Below are 22,070 nucleotides of genomic sequence, written 5' to 3' on the forward strand. Positions count from 1 at the left end.
TGTGTGAACATGGATGAGCATACTGTTTTCATTCTGAATTTATGCTCAGTGGAGACTCTTTTTGACTCAAAACATTGCAGTTAAAAGATCTGATAAAAACAGTTTTTAAAATAACAGAGATGTATTATTCTATCATCAGAGTGATCACTCATTGTGATGATTATTTTTAGTGTATAACACAAGATTTTTATTTAATCAAGTGTAAAATGAAATTTGTAAAACTAGAATCTCCAGTTTTGAAAACTTGATCTGATATTTGAACAGGTGTTCTTTGAATACCAGAAATGCAAGCATTTTCATATCCAATAAGTGTCGAGTAATTTTATAATCAGTGCTAATATATTCTAGGTGATACAATGTAAGTCTGTCTCCACTGGCATTCTGACTAACCCCTTACAGCAGTTTTAAATTTGTATTAAAAATAACTTTGCATTAGGTGGGTTGTGTGCCTTGCCCAGTCAAAAAAAAAAAAACAAAAAAAAAACCAAAAAAAAACAACCCAACAATCAAACAACAAAACAACTAATCTAAAGGCAAAACCTCATCTGCCATCAGTCTTATTTAAGTTACATGGTCAAACCTAAATAACTAAAGCAAAACTGGGCAAAGAGGGGAATTTTTTGAGATTCCGTGAATTTGGTATTGAATAAATTATTAGACCTCCTTTCTGTTGTTGATCTTTTTTCAGGATATTGTTTGTAACTATGAACATTGCTATCAGGGTTGCATTTATTTTATTTATTTATTTTTAATATTCATTTACTACATTACAGATATGAAAAAAAAACAAATTAAATTAAAACATAAATAAATGAGGTCTATTTGTACATACTGTTCCATAGCTCCTGGGTGTGACTAATTGATGCACCTAATGCCGCTCTATAGTGCCAGTATTCTTCTTTATATGTTTTTACGGCATTTGGTGTTTTTTGTTGTCAGGAGGGAAGGCATGTTCTTGGCACATTCTCAAACGACAGTGCAGTTAAACAGTCCTAATGGAGACACAAAATGCCCTGGTGTCACTGTCTCATCCTTTACCTACTGTGTCCTCTGTCAGAGACTTAAACTGACAGTGGGACTGCACAGAGTTTCTGTACTTTATCCTTGTTCTCTGTTGAGGTTGTTTTTGATGATAAGCACTTCTCCAGGGCAGAAGGAGATTATCAGGTTTGATACCATCTGGGTGCAGTTAACCCTGCCTTTTATCTGGAGTAAATGCTAGACAGCCATAAATTGTAGGGAGCACAGAGGCACTTCAATGATTTCTCCCTACAAAGTCGTATTTGTGTTCAGTTATGTTTGTTTATTCTTTCATTAAATATGTTAAAAAATAAAATTAAGAAAAAAATAAATGAAGGACATGAACAATAAGATATCATTATTAATATTGTTCATTAATGAATATAATCAACTGAAAATTTTGATTATACATATGAAGTTGAATATTGGGTGCTGTTAACATTAATCAAAATTACTACTGCCAATAATAATAATAATTGAATCAACTGATAGAAAAATTGACATCTATAATGTATTCTTGGTATTGGGAATTAAGATGTGCCTCTAATGATTAGCTATCTGTCTTTTTTAATAAAAACATATAGAAACAGATTATTGAAAATTAGATATAGCAGGAGGCGCTCTGCAGGTGAGGTTGTCAAAAGGACCCAAGGAGATAAAATGAATAAATCCCAGTGAATTACAAAGTGCTTTGGACAGATAAATCAGATGCCTTTCCAAGTCACAGTTTTCAGTGCAAATGTTTACATTTCTGTACAGTACTGTCGTGGTTTTAGCTGATATGTTTGTTCTGAAAATACAAGCTAGGAATATAAGGGAATCTTAAAAATCACAATATAGAAAAGTTCTGATGAGAGAGCAAGTTATTTCCTGGGTGTATTTCCAGAAATTATTCACTGCAGTGATTAGCATTAGAGAATGAAAATGCACAATTTTGACATATTAGATATGATGGGTAATCTGTCTTCAGAGTATTACTCTCAGTAAGCATGCACTGATGGCATTACCAATTTGGAAAGGATTTAAACAATCCAGTAATGATTAATAGGCTATGACTCCTACAAGCAGTTTTCTGCTTGCCCTTGAAGTTTTCTCTTTGTTGTGTTTCAACTGTAGTTAGCACAGTCAGAAATATTCAAAATTGCTTACACTTAGGAGTGGGCATGTGCACCCTACAATAATACGCGTCTACCCAATCACTCTGTATCACCAAAGGGAATCTCAAGTTCCTTTGGAGAGTACATCCCTTACCAGCAATAATGTTTTAAGTCGCGTTCTTTGGAAAAGGCTGTCTTTTCTACCTACTGCCTAGGAAGCATCCTAACACAGTTTTTCATAGCTCCAATTAAAGGTTTTCACATCACTCAATTTCATTTGAAATTCTCCATTTATAGTTATTAGATAGATTGTAAGGTCCAGCCTCATGGTAAGCTAGTGTTATGGGCAACAGACTATCAATCACAAGCATATTACATTCAGTAATACGGTACATTTTTATATGAGAGCAGCTACATGGGTGTTTAACAAATATGATTTCTTAGAAAGCAATTACTGGAAAACAAGTAATTTATAGTTTCACCATAAATGAGAAAATCTGCTTACTACTGTTTTTTTGTTTTGCCATTTATTTTTTTTTTTTATCCAGACCTGAATTTTGTAGTCTTATTCCTTATTATATACCAACATTTTTTCAATTATATGAAAAAATAAAAATAAAAAATTGTGTAACAGTGTAGAATACTATTTCTCAGTAAGTGAACTTTTGCAGCATTTATTATTTTACTCTACTGCTTACTTATCAGAAAGTTGTTGTTTTTTTTTTCTTCCACATCAACTTGAAATCATTGTCTTTACTGTTAATCAACTTCTGCTTTCTGAATAGGTTAACATTTTAGGCCTTAGTTATGTTTGTCAGCTATTTTGCACTGCAGTTATTTCAGATGCTTTGGATTCTTGCTATTTCATTTATACCTTTGCACAAATGCAGCATTATTTAAAAGCATACTGAATAAGCTGAGCAACAAATTCTACCTAACTTCATCAAGGAAGGCTTTGATTTAGTGATAATAATATTAGTGTGGGTAGTAAATCACAAAAGTTGTAGTCTATTTGATTTCAAATAGAATTCCAGCTATCTGCTGATACTGTAAATTCTACAAATAATGATCAGTGTAGGAGCAGCCCATTACTTCTCATGTAGTCACCAAAAGTTTGAAGTTGGATGGGATTGCCTCTTGTCCTGTCACTGGGCACCACTGAAAACTCGATTCCATATACTTAGACCCTCCCTTTGGCTATTTGTGTGTATTGATGAGATCTTCACTGAGTCTTCTTCAGACTCAGCAGTCCCAGCTTTTGAGGGCTCTGTTACCACATGAATGATTATGGTCTATTTAGCCCCACCTTATTATCACTGCCTGAGAACAATACTGATAAACACATTTGTCTTAAGAAAAAACAAATATAATTAAAAGCAGCAAAGAGAAACAAAATGCTGTAATATTCTGGAAGAGTTTCTTTTAAGATATTTGTGGTTTTAGTTACATCTTTTCTTGTCAAATGTATAGCTTAAATGAGAAAACAAAGGCAGATGAGCTCAATTGTTATCATCATATACAGTATATACAGTAATTATAACATGAGTTTAGGGCTTAGGGGTGTTACTGGTTAAGACTTTTTCTTGTGTACCTTTTTTCATACATAGGAATAATTTGGTATGCTGCTTCAATGCATATTTGAAGGGAATAAAATAATTAAATGAACAAAAATGAGGATTATTGCATAAAGTCACTTGGCAAAAAACATTTTACCAAGACTACATGTACTGGAGCATGGATGAGTGCAGCTTTGTTTTCTCTTTCTCATTCTGCCACAATAAATGTAAAACTATAATTTATTCATCTTTATAATAAATCAACCTGTTACTTAAACCAGTAATTTCCATTTTAAAAGATTTTTGGCCTGTGTATGCTGTGTACTTTTTAAAATACTATGTTTGTCAAGAATATGTCTTTTTTTTTTTTTTTTTTTTCCAAATGCAGCTCTATATTACATGATCTTGTTGACCTTACCATGAGCTTTAACAGATATTTTAAGTAGATTTTAATACCTTGATATAAATAAATACCTTGATATAAATGGCTTGAATAAAGTATTTTGAATTTTATTCTTTTTCTTTTCAGATTTAGTAATTTTGTTAATAGATATGTCTGCATAAACACCTTTACTTGCCATCATTATTTTTCACATTTTGAACTAAAGAGTAAAGATTAAAAAAAAAAAAAAAAGAAGAAGAAAAAGATTTTTTTAAATATTTCCTTCATTTTGCTTCACAGTTTTTTTCTTGTAGGGCTAAAAGTGTTAAATAATTGATATTAGCACTGAAATTTTAAAATGCAGTTTTCATAATTTGAAAATACAATAAAATTTTGCAAGTCATTTTTTTTTAGATAAAGTCTTTCTTTTTTTTTTTTTTTTTTTTTTTTTTTTTTGTGCTCAGAGGATCTTGAAGTGATTGAAACATCTACAAATGCGCCATCCACCTGGTATGGAGCTCATGCACCACAGAACTTGCCCCTGACCTGCTATTTCTGCATACACTGAGAGCATAGGGCTAAAGTAGGGAGGGAAACACCAGGTGAGTTTCAGCAACCTCTACTGAAGGTCAGTAGGTTTATAGGTATAGGCTTAGGGAAATCAACCTGTTGGAAGCTGAGTTGGATTTACAAGGTAATTTCAGCAATGTTATTAGGATTTTTAAGCTGTTCCTAAAAATTTCATGAAGATTTTTGTTCTTTTCTGGACAGCACTGACTGAAAAATGAAGGGATGCCAAGGCTGAGTCCCTGCTCCATATAGGAACAACTGTTACAATTTTGGGAATATAGGATGGGAAAGGAGAGCAAGAGAGAGGGGAAGAAAGGGAACAGAGGGAAGAGATAAGCAGGAGTCGTGTTGTGGAGCGAAGGATGATTGGGAAGTACGTAAGGCAAAGGCATGGAGTTGAATTTTGTTCTTAAAATATGAAAAGTGAGATAGGAATAGACATGGAGTCAGAATCCTGGTTTGAGAAAGGCATTGCAGTTTTTACTTCCAGCTGTGTGAAAATTGTGTAATCTAATACACAGTGTCAGAAGTCTAAATTTCTCCAGTAATTCTGACCTGGAATACATGTAGTGATTGAAATTTTGATACAAATTGATGCTGTCTGAAAATGATGTTTCAGTAATTGGTGGTACGTGAACATTACTACTCGTGTGAGAGATCTGCAGAGGGAGAGAGATCCTGCTGTAATTGCCACAGCTAGTGTTCCTGGATATGTACTAACAGAAAATGGCCAGCAGATATATGTGGTCTGTTTCCTTTGAACATAATATTAGCTTATATCACTGAGCTACAATTTTTTTTTTTTTCTTTTTTTCTTTTTTTTTTTCTTTCCATCTGATGGACATTCCCCACACTTTTTGACTACAAATAAATCTTTGAACTCTAAAATACAGTTTAAATAAACTCAGACTGAAAGCGCATGGTAGAATTCACAGCAGTCATTTGCAGGCAATGATTTGCCTTTATATCTGGTTGTTGAATTAGAAATAGAAATATTTAAATATCAGAGATATGTACAAGTCACAAGATCACAGATTTTCAGAAACCATACATTAGTAAATGAGGAAACTATGAATTCAGATTAAACTTAGTGAAACTAGACCTGCTGAGGGTTTCAAAGTACCACCCTGAGAACTATACCCAGCAGTAGCATAAATATTTTAGGCAATTCTAGGTGATTTTAAACAGGTTCATCCATTCATAACATATATTACTATGAAACTGGTTACTTTCTTTCTTTTTCTTTTTTTCTTTTAAGTGGTGAACCAAATACTTTCTCATAATGCCAAGTGAGGTTAAGCAAAAAATACATTGAATTTTTGTGTCTCTGGCAGCACAAAGGACCAGCACTATGCAGATATTCATTGCTCATCATTTGTTAATCTGTGATGGTGCCATCAGAAAAAAATAAAAATTAAAAAAAAAATCAAAAAACAACAAAACAACAACAACAACACATTGCGTCTAGCAGAAAGATACCTTATCTTCATTGCAAATGATTTTGTACCTATGTTTTTGGAGATGAAGAAGTCAGTTCGATATTTGGGTTTAAAAATATAATGGAAAAATCAAGGTGATCAGGGACTAGAACTTGGTTGCCCTTAATAGAGGACTCGTACTCTTTTATAAACTGCATAATTAGTAGATAGACTATCATACTATTGACCACTATGTGCTTTATTGTATGCATTTGTAGAAGAACCAAAAAAGGGAAGGGGAAGAAAATAATTACTGATGTCGAGGCAAGTACTAGGTTTGTTAAAGTATTGAGTTCTAGATGATGGGAAATATATGCCAGTGTTAACAAAGTAAGAGAGAGATTTCAAAAAATGTAGTAGAGGAAACATCCAGCACCTTAGACCTGACAATCTGTTTTGTGGGATTTTGGAAAGTTAGTTATTCAAGGAACAAGCACAAAAAATTAGATAGTGTGTGCTTTTAAATGAAGTGCATATCTGATTCTGCTCACTAGTTTGCTGTTATGGCTGTCTGGACACATGCACTGAATCAGGTAGTCTGCCATATCCAGTCTTTTTTGCAACTCTTGATCTTTGAAGTTCTTAATTGAATTATTTTCTGGATGAAACAGATGCTTTATTGGTTTGTTTGAATCACTGTTCTTGGACATTATACCTACTAAGAATATCTACATTCCTGAAACAATTTTCAGCATTTGCTTCTCTGATGCAATCTTCATACACTGTTTATGAGTAACCACTATTACTAAATGCAGTGCAGTCCTGTCAGTTTCTTTCCCATATAGGAAAAGGAAAAGCCTGAGCATAACTGATGCTGATTCCCTAATATTCTAAAGTGCCATTCTGAAGTTAGAATTGCTTATAAAATCATACTCTAATAGAGGATTAATTTCATACCTATTTGGCATAGTGTGTCTTCATTCTAAGCATCTTGTTAATTCAGATTACCTCACCTCTTCAAAATAATGATCCATGTTTAAAGCTTATAACAGGACTTACAAACTTCATTGTTTGCCTGTGGCTACTAATAGGAAAAGTTGCTTTTGTATGTTTTGGCAGCATTTTTTATTTTAAGTAGAGTCGTAAGGTTTAAGTGTAATAAATATCTTTTTGTGACTTATTTTTTATTAAATTTGTGAACAATTTTATTTATTTTTTTTTAAATGAAGTGTATTCAATCTCATAGTTCTGTATTTAGCCACTTAAAAATCAAGTCTATTGTTTAAATTGGTGGTATTCAATGGACAAGTGCTTAAAAAGAATGTTTAATTTATGAACAGCCCTGAACTGATTTGATGTCATGTACAAATGAATGCTGAGTAACATATTTCTATGGTTTTACCTTTCTCATGTATCTGTTTTGTTTTTTTATTATTATTATTATACAGTATGTGCCTTGCATTTAAATATCCTATGTCAATGTATGACATAGGATATTTATATTTCTCAGTTATTTTAAAAGACAGAACACATTAGATTTTAAGACAACAAATAGTCAATGTTATGTTTTCAGTAGTTTGAAGAGTTTCTTTTTCAGTGCAGTGCCTTATGTTAAATGTATTATGTGCTTCTGTTTGAAATACCAACTTTGTAGCCATATAAGCCTGCTATAGTTAATGATGAAGAGCATACAAGAAGAAAAAGGAAAATCTCTCTATAAAATAATTATTTCCTTCCACTTAAACATTCTTATTTTATAAGAAATTTAATTGTTTTCTATACATACTTAAATAATGATTTCCAGACTTTTCTTCATATGAAACATCATTCCAGTTATCTGTTACTTACTTGTGAATTTAAGATGATTTGTCTGAATCAAACCATTAATGTTTCTTTTTCTCTTCTCTACATTGGATCTACTAAGTACTGGGGAAATTACTGAAAAGTCTTTTTTTTTCCTGAGGCTCTTAAGTGGGAAAATGAAAAGCTCATTTTGTTTAGTTTTGCTTTTTTTGGAAGTTGAGACTGCTCTTAGTATGTGTAGTCACGTGTAAATCACAGCCCAAAATTCTTTGTAAATTATTCTTTTAAAATATAAAAAGATGCTGCAAGCATCCAATAAAGATCTACCTCGGGAAGACAGAGCAGTTTAAAATGAAAGTCCCTGTTCTCCTATAATGCATGTATGGCAAACGTAAAGTTCTTTTTCACCTGTAACACTTAAATGTGATATAAATTGGCCAAATGTATACTTAAACCCACAGGAAGCACCAAACCATGTGATTTTACCTGGGAAGGAAAGTTATCTGGGTTTCCCACAGTGCATTGTTAAATCATCCATTTTCATTCCATTGTTCAAGGACAGAATAAACTTATCATGAGAAATTATGCATTGTGGAGGATAAAGCTTATCTAAAATCTGTTGTGTGGTAACCATGTTTTATGTCTCATGCACACTGTGATGAGATTTCTGTTCCATATGTTTGTCATGTTCAATACAAAAACTGTCTGCCAGGCACAAATCAGTTTATGAAGCTTTCCTTCAAGTGACTTCCATTGCTTAATTGCTTCCTAGAGGAAAAACCAGGAGCTGGACTTTTGATATTCCAGCATTCCATTCTTAAGCATAGAACAGGCATATGCAAAGTTTTGTTGTTTTTTTTTATTTTCAGAGAGGTCCTGTGTTTTGAAATGTCACATCCAGAAGTCTCTTTAGTAGTCCATTCTTTACATGATGTTTAGATGCTGAAGTAGATGCTTAAAGGTCTATTAAAATCAAAGGGCAGTGGAATTTCTTGCTATAATACTTGGAAAAGAAGGATGAGCTCTTGTGTCTTATAAATAAAGCCATAGGAAAACATATTTTGTGTACTCAAAGAATGTTGATTATGATGATCAGTGTAGCAGACTTGATTTGTACATAGAACCAATGACAGTTCTCTTGTAAAAGTCTGTAAGTATACATGCACCAGAAGCATAAAAACACTAAAAAGTTAGTTTTGCAGAAAGGCAAACTCAAAAGGAAGCTGAAATCATGTTCTACAGAATGAAGAAAGTAGTTTTACACCATTTCCAAAGCTAAATTTTACAATTCAGTTAAATATGCTCTGTTCTGGCCTTCGTTAGACTGCTAGAGATTTTCTAGCCTAAATTTAAACTAATTTTAAAGACTAAAGCAGAGCTTCCTGGCATACAACAGTAAGCACTTAAGATTTCTTTATTTAAATAAGTATATACATAAATATTTCGAGTATTAAAAAGAGATGCCGTGACACCCATTATAATTGATAATTATCCTCAAGAATTGTGTTAGTTTCCCTCTCTTTCAGTAATACAAAGAATACTTAATAATCTTAAAATATAATGAGTAGGATTAAAATGAAAAACATACTTCAAAATATTCAGTAGACAAAAATACAGTTTTACTCAAGGCGGGCAGAAGAGGAAGGAAAGAACTGCTCCCTCCCTTTCATTTCATGAAGGCCATCAGGGTCTCCAGTAAACTGTAAAGAGTGAAAAAGCCTTGTCAATGCAGGCACTATGATCCCAAAATTATAATTAGTTCACAAACCAGACATTTTGTCTGTATTTGATTCACTGTTTAGCTACATGTTTGATGTAGCCATTTACAGCCAAATTTGCAAGGAAGATGCACCTTCTTTTTTTTTTCTGTAACTTTTATCAATCAACTGGTACAAAGATCATCTTAAACAGAAATAGTATGTACAGTGTTTTACCTGAAATTGGTAGGATACATTGCAATATTTTAGATATTCTTTTTTTTTATCTTTTTCTTCTAGGTTTATTCACATCCCTAAGCATATTTCCATAGAAGGATTTCATAAGGTCTATGTTAATTCCAATGGGAAATTGATGAAGCTATTAGATATCTATGAACATTCATTGTGAATGTAATTTCCCCATGGCAAAAGTGGACACTATAAAATCTATAAACACCTTATATAAGTTTCATAGTCTAATCACATTTGTCAAACAAGGGTCTTTCTGAAGAGTTTCTCATCCTTGGGAAGAAATAATCTTAGCCATTTCTGAAACACATCTTTCAGGAGACTGATGTTGCCTAATATTAAAAATAATTGATAGGTCTTCTCTTCCTGAGAATTTTCATCTGAAACAATTTCAGAAGACGAGAAGCATATGAAAATTAGGTCTCTAGAAACTCAAGATTGTATACTGCTGTTTTCATGGTTAGTAATAAATTAAGAATTCAATTAAACTTTCTAAAACGTTAATGCTTCAATAGGTTTATACAGCTTGTATTACTGAAACAGTTAACGTATTTCTGTATGACTTCTTTTTTTTTTACAGATGCTCCAACATTTCTGTCGAATCAAACTATATATTTCTCTTGGGAAGGCAATCCCATCAATATAACATGTGAAGTGCTAGCAAACCCATCTGCCTCGGTTCAGTGGAGAAGAGGAAAATTAGTTCTACCAGTAAAAAATACAACACATCTGAAGACCTACAGTGCAGGAAGAAAGCTGATTCTAGAGGTAAGGCTTAAAATGGAAATCAGTGCAGTGCAAATAATTAATTAATTTGTTCTTCAGTGTGGCATCATCACAAGTATTGCAATGCGTAAAGATAAGTTTTATGATCTAATAAGTAAAGCTCTTCAAAACAAAAAAGTGGTGAACTGATTTGTCTACACATTTCTTGTGAACAGCTAGGAAATAAACCTTATTTACATAGCTTATATTTAGGTTTCCGCCAGCAATTAATGTAATTTGCATTCATGGCAAGTAAATAAAAGCACAAGTAAAAGATTAAACCATCAGGGGCAAATTTAAAAATTAAGTGACTAAATGGAAGGTGCTTGTCATATAAAAAACTGTATATGTAGCTTCAGTCACAACTGAGGAGGAAAGTGAAGTGATGAAAGACTGCAGTTGATTTGGTGCATTTAGGGCTGAAGTAAGAATAAATCTGAATGTTAGTTAAACAGAACATGTTTGCATTTCTGATTTTTTCAAAGAAATTTACTTGATTAAAAAGTGATAGTTACATATTGTATTCATTTTAAAGATTGCTCCTACATCTGACAGTGATTTTGGACAGTATAACTGTACAGCTACAAACAGAATAGGAACAAGATATCAGGAGTACACACTCGGTCAAGCTGGTAAGTTAAAACTGTTTCTAAGTTTATTAAAACATTTCTTCCATCACAATACACTTCAGACTTTTCTTAGTTTACTTTATTCCAATAGAATGCTTGCAGTTAATTTTAATCCTCTGAAACTAGAGCAACATTAAAGTGTAAAATAATCCAGATTCCCTCAGAATATGAATTTTCTTTAGACTGAATATTAAGCCCCTCTGAAAATTGAAGAAAAATTCTAGTAAAAGCAAGAATGGGTTAGGAAAGATTTTTTCCCTTTTTCTTCTCTGTATTTTCTTGAGAAGTCAAGGATGTCAAAAAACTTCAGCAAAGACTTACTGTCATTTGCACTTCTCATTATTTAAAAGCAGAATTTGACCTAGAATTCGAGATTGGATTAATTTAAGCTCAGAAATATTCTAGAACCAGTTAGAGAATTTCTGAATATTTTTCGGTCTATCGTTGTTTAGAGAAATACAAAAATATTATTGAATATTTGTTTTTTGGCAGAATTAACTGTTAACTGAGAGTAAATGAGAGCTTCTTAGCTTTTCTTTCAGTGTCATTTTGTTGTGATATGGACCAATGCTTGTTCAGCAAGCTTTGAGGTCTCCCAAAATGTTGATCTACATTCTTAGGTGGTGCAAATTGTTCCAGTTTTAATGAATCTATGGAGTTACAATGTAGTTTACAGTAACAGAAGTTCAACCGAACTGAATACTTTATATCCCTTGTGATGCGCTGTTATCATTCATTTTCTTCATGGAACTTTAAGGTCATACTACTTTGCTTACATTTAAAGGTTAGAAGTAGAAATAAGGATTAGAGCATTTCCAGTCTTGTGTGTTTTTTTGTTTGATGTTTGTTTTGTTTTTATTTGTTTGTTTTTGTTTGTTTGTTTCATTTTATTGGACTCCTGTATTTTTTACAATCTGTATTGTTTCAGTAGTAACTTCTAGTTATATTTTCTGAAATAAGAAAATAAATTCTAGCAGGACTGTTCAGGGTGCATTGCTGAAATGTGCATGTCTAATTGTAAGGAGCCTCTCTTACAATACCTGGTATTTTCATTTTTTTTTTTAATACTGATCAGTAGAATAATTATTTTCTTCTAGTATCTTAAGTGTTATAAAAAATAGTTGTTTACAATTTCTTAGATGTAAGAAATAAGGGCTTTGAAATTTATTTCCATTATCTCCAAGGAAATCGTTACTAGCACATCATTTACCATGAAGACTACATTCTTTTTGTCATTTGATGGTCAAAATGCCCGAGCTTCCTTAAACAGGGAAATACTGTTTTTCTCTTAAGAAACAGCAAATTTTGCCGTGGCAAGATTTGTGTCATCCAGGAGAGCCATTCTCCTTCTTTTGAGAACATTTTTTTAGTTACTCTATTACAGATCTGATCATTTGATAGCTTCATTTTACTAATGAAAATATATTAACACTTCCTGTATGTAAAAATCCTTTGTCTCAACTAAATTCTAGTTTTATACATAAATTATTTATATTCTGCCACACAAAGCTCTCTCTAATTTAAGGACAGTCACAATCTAATCCATACTCAAAATCTTTTTTGCATATATGTGTGCATGAGAAAAGATTTATTTGTTGAAGTTATTAACAGAGGTAAATTAATACATATTTAGTGAAACTAACAGATAAATAATGCTAACTAAGCATTAACTATATATGAACATTCTATAATATAAAATGAAATAGGAAATAGAATAAACTCATATTTTGTAGAAATTAGTTTGAACTGTCACAGAGTTATCTAGATCAATCTATGTCCTTGACTGTGGGTCAGTTGACCTGTGGGCCCCCCCAGCCTGAAAAATGGGAAGGGAAAAGGGGATGGAGTAGGGAGATGGGAGCTGGGCTCAGGGAAACAAACAGAGCAGTAACATTTGAAGGAGAAAAACTTATTTTACTAACTGTGATATCGGAATGCAAGATAACACAATATAATACAAAACTAATTGAAATTGAGGCTAATAGATCAAGTCAAATAAGAGAGAGAGTTTTCCAAAAATCGAGAAGCCTACTTTCAAATGGAAGGTGTACAGCTTGTAATCACACCCACACCCACTGCCAGGCAGTGAGAGAGAGAGCGAGCGTCACTTCCATGAGGTATTTCCCTCTCTGACAGTGAGGTCCTCCGTGATGTGTAGTTCTTCTTCTCTGTGCTCCACATGATGTTACGGTGGGGAATACCAATAGCAAAAATTACAAAACCATGACAGAACATATACCCTTAATATACCATGTTGGTGTAATATTTGTGTGACGTTTGAGGGTTTCAGGATTCCAGTATTCCAGGTAGTACTTACAGTAGTATAATCTATATCATTCACAGTCCTGAAAGATTGACATTGTTAGCATTTGTTCCTAAATACACTTTTTCAGGGGGGAGGGGAGAGAAAGACAGAAAATAAAAAACGTAGTTTGTTTATTTTTTAAGCTCGGATCAACAGAAATACAAAATAGCCAGGAAGACAGAAGATAAATCCATCATAGTCACTACAGGAATAAAATGCTGAATATAGCTTTCCTCCTTGTTTTCCTACGTATTTTTTTTTTTTACTCCAGTAAATTAGGAAATCTTAATGACTGATATTTCACGTGTTAAAAAGCCTATAAAAATTTTCATGCATTTAAATGCAGCACGAATTTTCATTGGCTTTGATTGTAAGTACTAATGCTAAGGTGGTATGTACTTTCACAATGGATCTGTCAAGAAAAAAATAAATACTATTTCCACGTGGAAAATACTATTAAGCAAAGTATCCTGCTACATCAAATTTTACAAATAATGATTATTTTACGAAATTGTTTTCTTTTAAAATTCTGTTTGAATGACTTGCTGAATGTTCCATTTTTCTGCTTTAGTTGGTCTTCAGCAGATTCAAACTGCTTTTTTTGTTCTTGTTTTTTAATTTAATACTGGCTGAAAAGCGATCATATGGCTCAATGCTGTTATCTTTATTTCTTTTCCCATCCTCAAGGATTTAGGCTTATTATTGACACAATTTATACCTGCCGCTATGCCACTTTGTGTGAGAGAAGAACTATACCTTTTCACTGTAATTATACAAAGCTACTAAATTAGCCCATACTTCAGATATTGTCATTTAAATCTTTCACAACAGTTGAACTGTATGTAGTTCAAGGCTTCACACTGAAAGGTTCTGACCATTATTTACAAAGTGCTGAGAATCTTTTGTGCTTATTGAAGACCTGTTTAGGTGTGGTCAGAACCTGAGTGGTGGTGATCAGCTCCAAAAGAGTGACTGACACACTCTTTTTCTTATTGCTTAAGCATTTAAATGTCTTTGTTAGTAAGTACAAAATACAAAAAGAACCACAGTCTTTTCCATTTCTTGCCACTGCAAATGAATTACCTCCCATCACATCCACAACTTTTATTTTAGAAATCTACTTATACTCTTTTTTTTTTTTTTTTTTTTTCCTCCATGACAGGCTTAGTCTATGACAAGCCAGGTGAGCATGACAGATTGTCCCAATGGCTTTCAAAGCCTGAGGTGAGCACAGATATTCTCAGATTTACCCAGATATAGTTTAGTCCTAGTTAATGTGAATTATCAGTGTTTAGGGAGATTTTATAACAAGTAAAGCATATTTCATTTCTATCGCGATCTCAGTATTATTATGTCATATGCATGGGAAGGACAATAAATGAACTTCACAGAAGTCCTTTAACTTGTTTGTTTGTTTGTTTGTTTTGGAATCAGTTCCTGTTCAAGATATGATAAGGTTGACCCATAAGTGACAAAAAATACAGCATCAGATTTAACAGTTTACTTCTCTGAATTTTTGATGCTGGCACTTTGGGTCTGTTTAATGGATGTTGCTTCTCGTTTCTCCATATATTTCTCTTTTCATGCAGGCAAGATAAAATCAATGAAGTAGAACTTTATTTTCCCTGGAAAGTAACATAAGAAAAAAGATGTTCTGTGCTAAAGCAGTGCTTTCTGATTTTTTTTATTTTTATTATTTTATAAATTGTACCTTGCTGCTGGCTAAAGCCCATTTATTTATTTATTTTCATAAAATATAGACAGATCTCAAATGCAGATTGCAGTCCTAAAATTTGTCATGCACGTCTTCTGTAGTAGCATCAACTGAGGTATTTCCACTAGAAAAAGAACCGTAATTGTTTCAATAAGCATGTGAGTGAAACAGTTAATAAGCAACTTGGTGGATGTTTTTTTTCTTTTTTTTCTTTTCTTTTCTATTTTTTTTTTTTTTTTTTTTTTTTGCTTTGTGTGCATGTGTTTTATTTTTATTCACTATTTATGTATTTATTTGCTAGCTGTGGCCCAGGTTCCTAATCCATTCCTTATTTTCAAGAACTCTCAACAATTTGATTAAATGAATCTGTTGTAGCTGTCACCAATGAAAGGCATCAAGGCAGTACTCCCATCTCTTTTCCTGCTGTGGTCCTGATACTACTTACATTCAGCATTTAGATGTAATTACTTTCTCTGAGTTACAGAACTGTAAGCTGCAGAACTATATGTAGTAGGAACATTTTGACAGGAGATAAGGAGACAAGAACTAACTGGAAGATAATTCTTTGAACTCACAACCTACTTCCACAACTTACTCCCACACCATCACTTCTTTTCTCCATTTTAACTGTCAAACTCTCAGATGAGAAATTATTTTCTTCTGTAAAACTATCAAAGAAATAGCTTGAAAGTATATATATATTCAATGAAAAAGATTTGGTCATTCATTAAATGTGTTGGATAAACCATAATAGACTTGAAATAGTATTTGCATGACTGTGGAGATAAAGGCATACTCATAATTGTATGTGTATTATTTATCATCAGCACTACTATCCTTGGAACTAAGCCTTAATTTAGGCCAATGGATCACAAAGCTCATTTGTACTAACCTGCTTTATGCACTGAATACAAAATGTACTAAACTTTGCACTTAGAGTCTTTTTTTATTTTATTTTATTAATTAATACTTTAACATCATGCATGAGTTTTCTGCTGTATATTTTCTACTAGAGCTTATATAGAGCTTAGAATATAAAAAACTGATCACCGTCCATAGCTAAACTCTTAAAATATTCATTAGTTTGGTTTTAAGGCGAAAAAGAACAGCTGTTCTGCCCCTCCACGTGTAGACTAAAGCATTACAGTCTTGCAGATTATTCTTTACTTGTGCTAATCATTGAGACAGAGCCCTACAATTGTAAAACAGTATCATGGCAGTGCTCCAAATAATTTCAGCTGATGGGACACACATCTCAAATGCTGAAGTAGATCAGGAACAGAGGGCTGTTTACTTTGCATCATGAACTTCTTTGGGAAAAAGCTGCAATTGGACATAATTTGAAGGAGACAGTAGGTATTTCATTCTATCCCAACAGAGTTGTGATTGCTTGTTGACTACTTTAGCTAGGAATGTGTCTCCTTTTCTGTTTTCTTCCAGTGATCCTTTTCTTAAAATAAGATGCTGATACAGTTCAACTCTGAAAATCACATGAATGTTACCAACACATATGTGGGTAACTTGGATTATGGAATGCATATCTGAAATGGAGTTGTGGATAAATTTCACAATGAGTTTTAAACATATTGCATTATGCTAATTATATTGTGTCAAATATTTACTAGATTTTCACTGGAGCTTCATTTATTCTAAATTGAACAGTATATTCATATAGCATAAATCATATTTGAATCTGCATCGGGGAACATAAAGGCTCTTTAAGGATGTCTGTTTCCCAATGCCATATTTTGGATATTTAATCATATGCAGGCATAAATGCTGGGAAAAGAGATTTCCTTAACATGTTGAAATTCAAGCAGAGTGGGTATATAAATAAAGTTTGTTTGATTCACACCATTGACCAAAAAATTGTTTTGATTCAAACTGAAATAACAGTGAATTGACTCATAAAAAGAGCATACAAAAAATAACATGAAACTAATCTCAGTGAAATTAAATATTTGCTCAACCTTATAAAAGTAATTTGTTTCCATTTTCAGTTCTTTTAACAACAGAAAAGGAAATACATTTTTTTAGGAGCTATTCATAACAGTATGGGTATCCATAGCAGCTTCTAGCTCATAATTAAATGTTAAGGCCATTCATCTTCTTTATTGGAGAGCCACATTTGTCTTCCCACATGGTTGATATCTGTATCTCTCATACAGTACTGTGTTGCTTCATTTTGCTCTACTGGACTGCTTAACACACATACTAATGCATCTGGAGGAGAGGAGTCACAGTCTAGTATTAATCCTTGTCCTCTGAATTTGAGATCAGTGCTTATTCATCAAGCAGCTCACATAGCGCATTGTCCTGAGTGATCACAGGAAAAAAAAAAAAAAAAAGTGTTGTTTTTTTTTTTAATATGCTTTCTTTTTCTTAAAAAACAAACTTTTGATCAATTTGAGTTTAAATTGTGGATGTCTTGATTATCTAAGCAAAACAACTCATTAGGAAAAAAAAAAACCAAAAAAACAGTTAACTGTTCTCCTCTTTGCATAGAATACTGTTACATTCTGCTATGCCCTTTGTGACTGTGAATTTTGAATTCCCTTATGCACAATAATACAGCTTCCATATGACGGTTGGACTTTTCCCGCACCATCGTGTATCTGGGTGATAGGAAAGTTTCCTAGAATATGGAAGTGTTTGGGAGTTTGAATCCCTCGAGATTTGTATTCTGCCCAAATCTTAAATTTCATGGAAGTATTTAGTTGTGTACATGTAAATAAAACTATGCTGTTTTTAACAAAACAAGCATCAAGCACTGGAAGTTTCAGGAGACCTATTTTCAGGAACTTTAATTGTAGGAATGGGCAGAGGTATGATTCAGGCACTCAGCTCTGCAAGTGTTACAGAATATTTCCTGGATAATATAGATGCTTGACTGTTAAGATGATTGATAAATCCACCCCTATAGAGTGTCTTTGCCAAGTGTCCGTTTAATGAGAATTCATGGATGAATATATTATAAGGCCCGTTCTTTAGTATGTTATAAACATTTTTGGCTCATTTTCATTTTGGTACTGCCATTGGCTGAATTTCAGATTAATTCTTTTTATTCCCAACTGCCTGACAGCCCTTGAATAAAGACATGTATGTTTTATGTAAATGGTTGAATACCCAGTGACCTGATGATCAGCTTAGGTTCAAGCCCTTGCTTGTCTTTAGAACGTATCTTTGATACCAGAAAAACAAAGAAGATTCCACATCTGTAATTAGATATGCAAGTAATAGTGAAATGTATCAGAACAGAGTACTCGTGTTTCAAATTCTTGTTCCTCTGTCTACAAAACTGAAATCCGTCCTAGCATTTGCAATACTATTTTTGGTAATTGTAATGCTTTAAAACCTAGAACAATTTAAAAAGTTACTTTTCTGTATTCTCTGTAGTATTTTGGACAAACATTAAGAGTGAAATAATGTTTACATTTTTGAAGATGCACTGACAATAAGGTTGATTTTCACCTTCACTTCATGCCTAGTGTTTCAACACTACAGACTACTACTTTATTTTTCTAGTTCTTTTATATTTTAAGAGCTGTGCACTTGCTTTTGACCAGAGAAAATGTGTTTCTAGCAAGCTATTATGAAAAGTATTTTTAAAACTGAAAAGAGAAACCTTCCTCTAGTATTCCTAGATAGTATCTTGGAATCCAGTCTATCAAATATGAGAAAAACTTATGTTTTTAGCTGTAGTTCAGTTTCAGAAAAATGGCCAAGTGATCTCTGCAGTTTCTTGTCATAATCTCATTTAGAAAAATTCAGACTCTGGGTGATCTGTTTAGCTGCCATTTCAGTGTGTTATTCTCCTTCACGTAATCATTTATCAAATGAACTATTGGCCATGACAAAGTTAACTGTTTAAAAGATTATATTATAAAAGGCACACACAAATGGAAAATATTTTTACATATCCTTACCATACAAGAAAATAAATGTATCTGTCTTGCAGCTTTGTTTTATAAAGCTTAATTTGTTTACCTGAACTGAACATTATTTCATCACATTCAATATTTTTTCACCCTTCAACATACTAAGCAGACTTCTTGGGGTTGATTATCAGCTGTTAGTTTAGATCTGTCTAGTTGCTACTGATCATTAAATTGATGTTTGTATTTTTCTAGATGTGCCATCGAATCCTTATGGAGTACGAGTCTTAGAGTTGTCACAAACCACTGCCAAGGTTTCATTCATTAAGCCTGATTCACATGGAGGTGTGCCCATTCATCACTACCAAGTCGATGTAAAAGAGGTAGCCTCAGAAACCTGGAAGATTGTCCGCTCCCATGGCGTTCAAAGTAAGTTTATGAAAAATGAATGGAAGTATTGATAGAATATCAAGGGAAGAGAATTCAAATGTGTGTTAATTGATTCTTGATTCCTCCATCAGTCTTAGCTGTATCTCCACTTAATATGGGGTAGTCAGACCTTTTTGCACCAACTAGAAATCTTGCTTTGATCAATTATCAATTTTTAATTTTACATAACTTAGATGAACAAATTTATTATTATTCCCCATTTTTTCACTGTGTTTTCAAATAGAGACAAATAATATTTGTGAAGCTATAGATTTCAAAGACTGTAGAAATCACAGAGGAGTTAGTTTGACAATGCGTATTACATACAAAATTAAATTAAAATGTTAAGTAAGCTATTTTGTGATGTTTTATCCTATTTTAATTAATGATTTTGAGCTACTTGATAACCTTTGTACGTGCCTGTCAGTATTCATTATATCTGTTTCAAAAGCATCTAAAAAGTACTATTCAGTAAGTGATGCATAAATGCATTTGCTTGATGTTACATTTATTGACTATTATACTGGTGGGAATGCTAAAAATTGGTCCAGTTAACTGCTGGGTCTGTGCCTTTTTTTGCATATCTTTAAAAGCAGAAAACAGTGTAAGCATACAGGAGTTCTTTTAAGTACAAGCGCAGTCAGGGTATTTCGACAGAGTAATATTAACAAGGTCTTAACAGATCAGAAATGCCTTCCATCTTCAATTTACTCTTTGGCATTTTCAGCTGATAGTGCAAGTCAAAGCAGTCCCAACAGACTTCTGATTCATACAGGAGGAGGTGAATTGTTTTCGAGCTATCACTGCACTGAGGGGACAACAACTGTGTCAAATGATCTAATGTGTCATCACATCACATCCACCACACACAAAATCTCTGCACTAAGTACAGTATGATCCAACTAAAAAAGTAGAATTGTTCCAAAGAAACATACATGTAATTTACAAATATTCAATTAATGACTTTTTGTCTTTTCTTCACTATGTTTGGTAACTATGAGTATAAATGTAGCTCTGTAAATAATGGTAGCATTCATTTTAGCTCATTATATTGTGCGTCTTTTCAGTACTAGAAGGCCAAAAGGACAGTAAGTTTCCTCTAATGACAAGGCATACACATTAATAGATATTAATAGTGTGCCCCGATGGCACAGTGGTAGGAATGCCGCCTTGCAACACTGGGGTCCGGGGTTCGAATCCCCCCTGTGGCGCAAGTGGTAGAAGTGCCGCTCTGCTACACAGAGGCTCGAATCCCAGGGGTTGGACTCGATGATCTCTAAGGTCCCTTCCAACCTGCACGAGACTATGATACTATGATATGATGATGATATTACTGTGCCTCTTTTAAGATTATGTTTCAAAATGTATTCAACACTTCTTTCTCTTAGCTGTTTTTTTCAGTGACTTGACAATAAATTCTCTGGTGACAATTACAGTGTACCACATACTAAAATTTGTGGTGGCCTGTCTGTGCAGTAGGCTGCAGTGTTCTGAAACGAAGGTTAACCAGTACCAGGGTGCTTAATTCAAATGCAAAATCAGAATGACAATAAATAAGTCTTCAGTGTTAACTTTGTACAACAGCGTACTGACCTTAGTCTTCATTCTCTCCTATTATTAATGTCAGATTTGTAAAAAGATTAATTGATTTTGTAGAAAAGATGTATTACTTGACAGACATATGCTGCTACCAGAGTTGCCTGGTGCTGCTTTCTTCAAAAGCTCACAGCTTTTTTAAATACTCTGTCAGCATTACGTGTTTCTGAGATGTTATCTAAAGCATATGTTGGTGTTTGCTGTGTCATATAACTTGATCTGCTTAGAATTACTGTAGTACAAAGTCTGATTGCATTGTGCTGGAACTTATTTTACAAATGGGAAGTGGTGTGACAGATATAAATACCTTCAGTAGTTATGAACATAGTACCTGTGTGAAGTAGATCATGGGCTTTTACAAACTCTGCCTCCATTCCCCCTGCAATTAAAGACAGCTTAATTCAGAAAAAGATGGTGTTAGTTCCTGCATGCTGCCACATTTTCTCCATTGTCTTCCTTTTGTGCCATTTGTCGGACATCCATTTTTTCTCTTTCCTCACCAGTAAGTTTTCAGGGTTTTTATCTTACTTCAAATCTGTGCTTTAATTTTAATTCCATTGCCTTCTAACAAGCACTGAGAGTTTTTGTGGGGAAAAAAAACCAAACCAAAACAAAACAAAATCACAAAACAAACAAACAAAAAATCCACAAAATAAATCACACTGCTTTTAAACATTTTTAATGTTTCAGTACCCACATGTAAGGACAGAAAACTAGTCATTATAGAAGTGACCTGAAGAATCATCTCCGTCTACAAATATTTATATTGGGTAACAGGAATAAGTATTGAGAATGTGAACTTTACTGAGAGGATCATCGACAATGTTAAAAAGTCATCATTCATCCATAATTAATATCTCCTGTTTTGCGAAATCTCTGTTCGTATTCTCCTACACAGAAGGACTGTGATTCTATTATCTATATTTCCCTGAATTTATTTCTGAACTACTTTAGAAATCAAAAGC

The 22,070-nt window shown here is 33.1% G+C and overlaps 1 protein-coding gene across 3 annotated transcripts in view; it reads left to right on the top strand.

Moving 5' to 3' along the window:
• Positions 1–22,070, top strand: part of NCAM2 (neural cell adhesion molecule 2) — a 240,044-nt gene that overhangs the window by 161,253 nt on the left and 56,721 nt on the right. For all 3 annotated transcript variants that reach the window (XM_085547739.1, XM_015880697.3, XM_085547731.1), the window contains 3 exons: positions 10,373–10,560; positions 11,093–11,189; positions 19,336–19,509. In XM_085547739.1, the coding sequence (XP_085403865.1) occupies positions 10,373–10,560; positions 11,093–11,189; positions 19,336–19,509 (459 nt within the window). The remainder of the gene's footprint in view (positions 1–10,372; positions 10,561–11,092; positions 11,190–19,335; positions 19,510–22,070) is intronic.

The sequence above is a fragment of the Coturnix japonica genome, chromosome 1 (genome assembly GCF_054131305.1).
Source record: "Coturnix japonica strain WE chromosome 1, WE-NBRP24, whole genome shotgun sequence".
Lineage (NCBI taxonomy): Eukaryota > Metazoa > Chordata > Aves > Galliformes > Phasianidae > Coturnix > Coturnix japonica.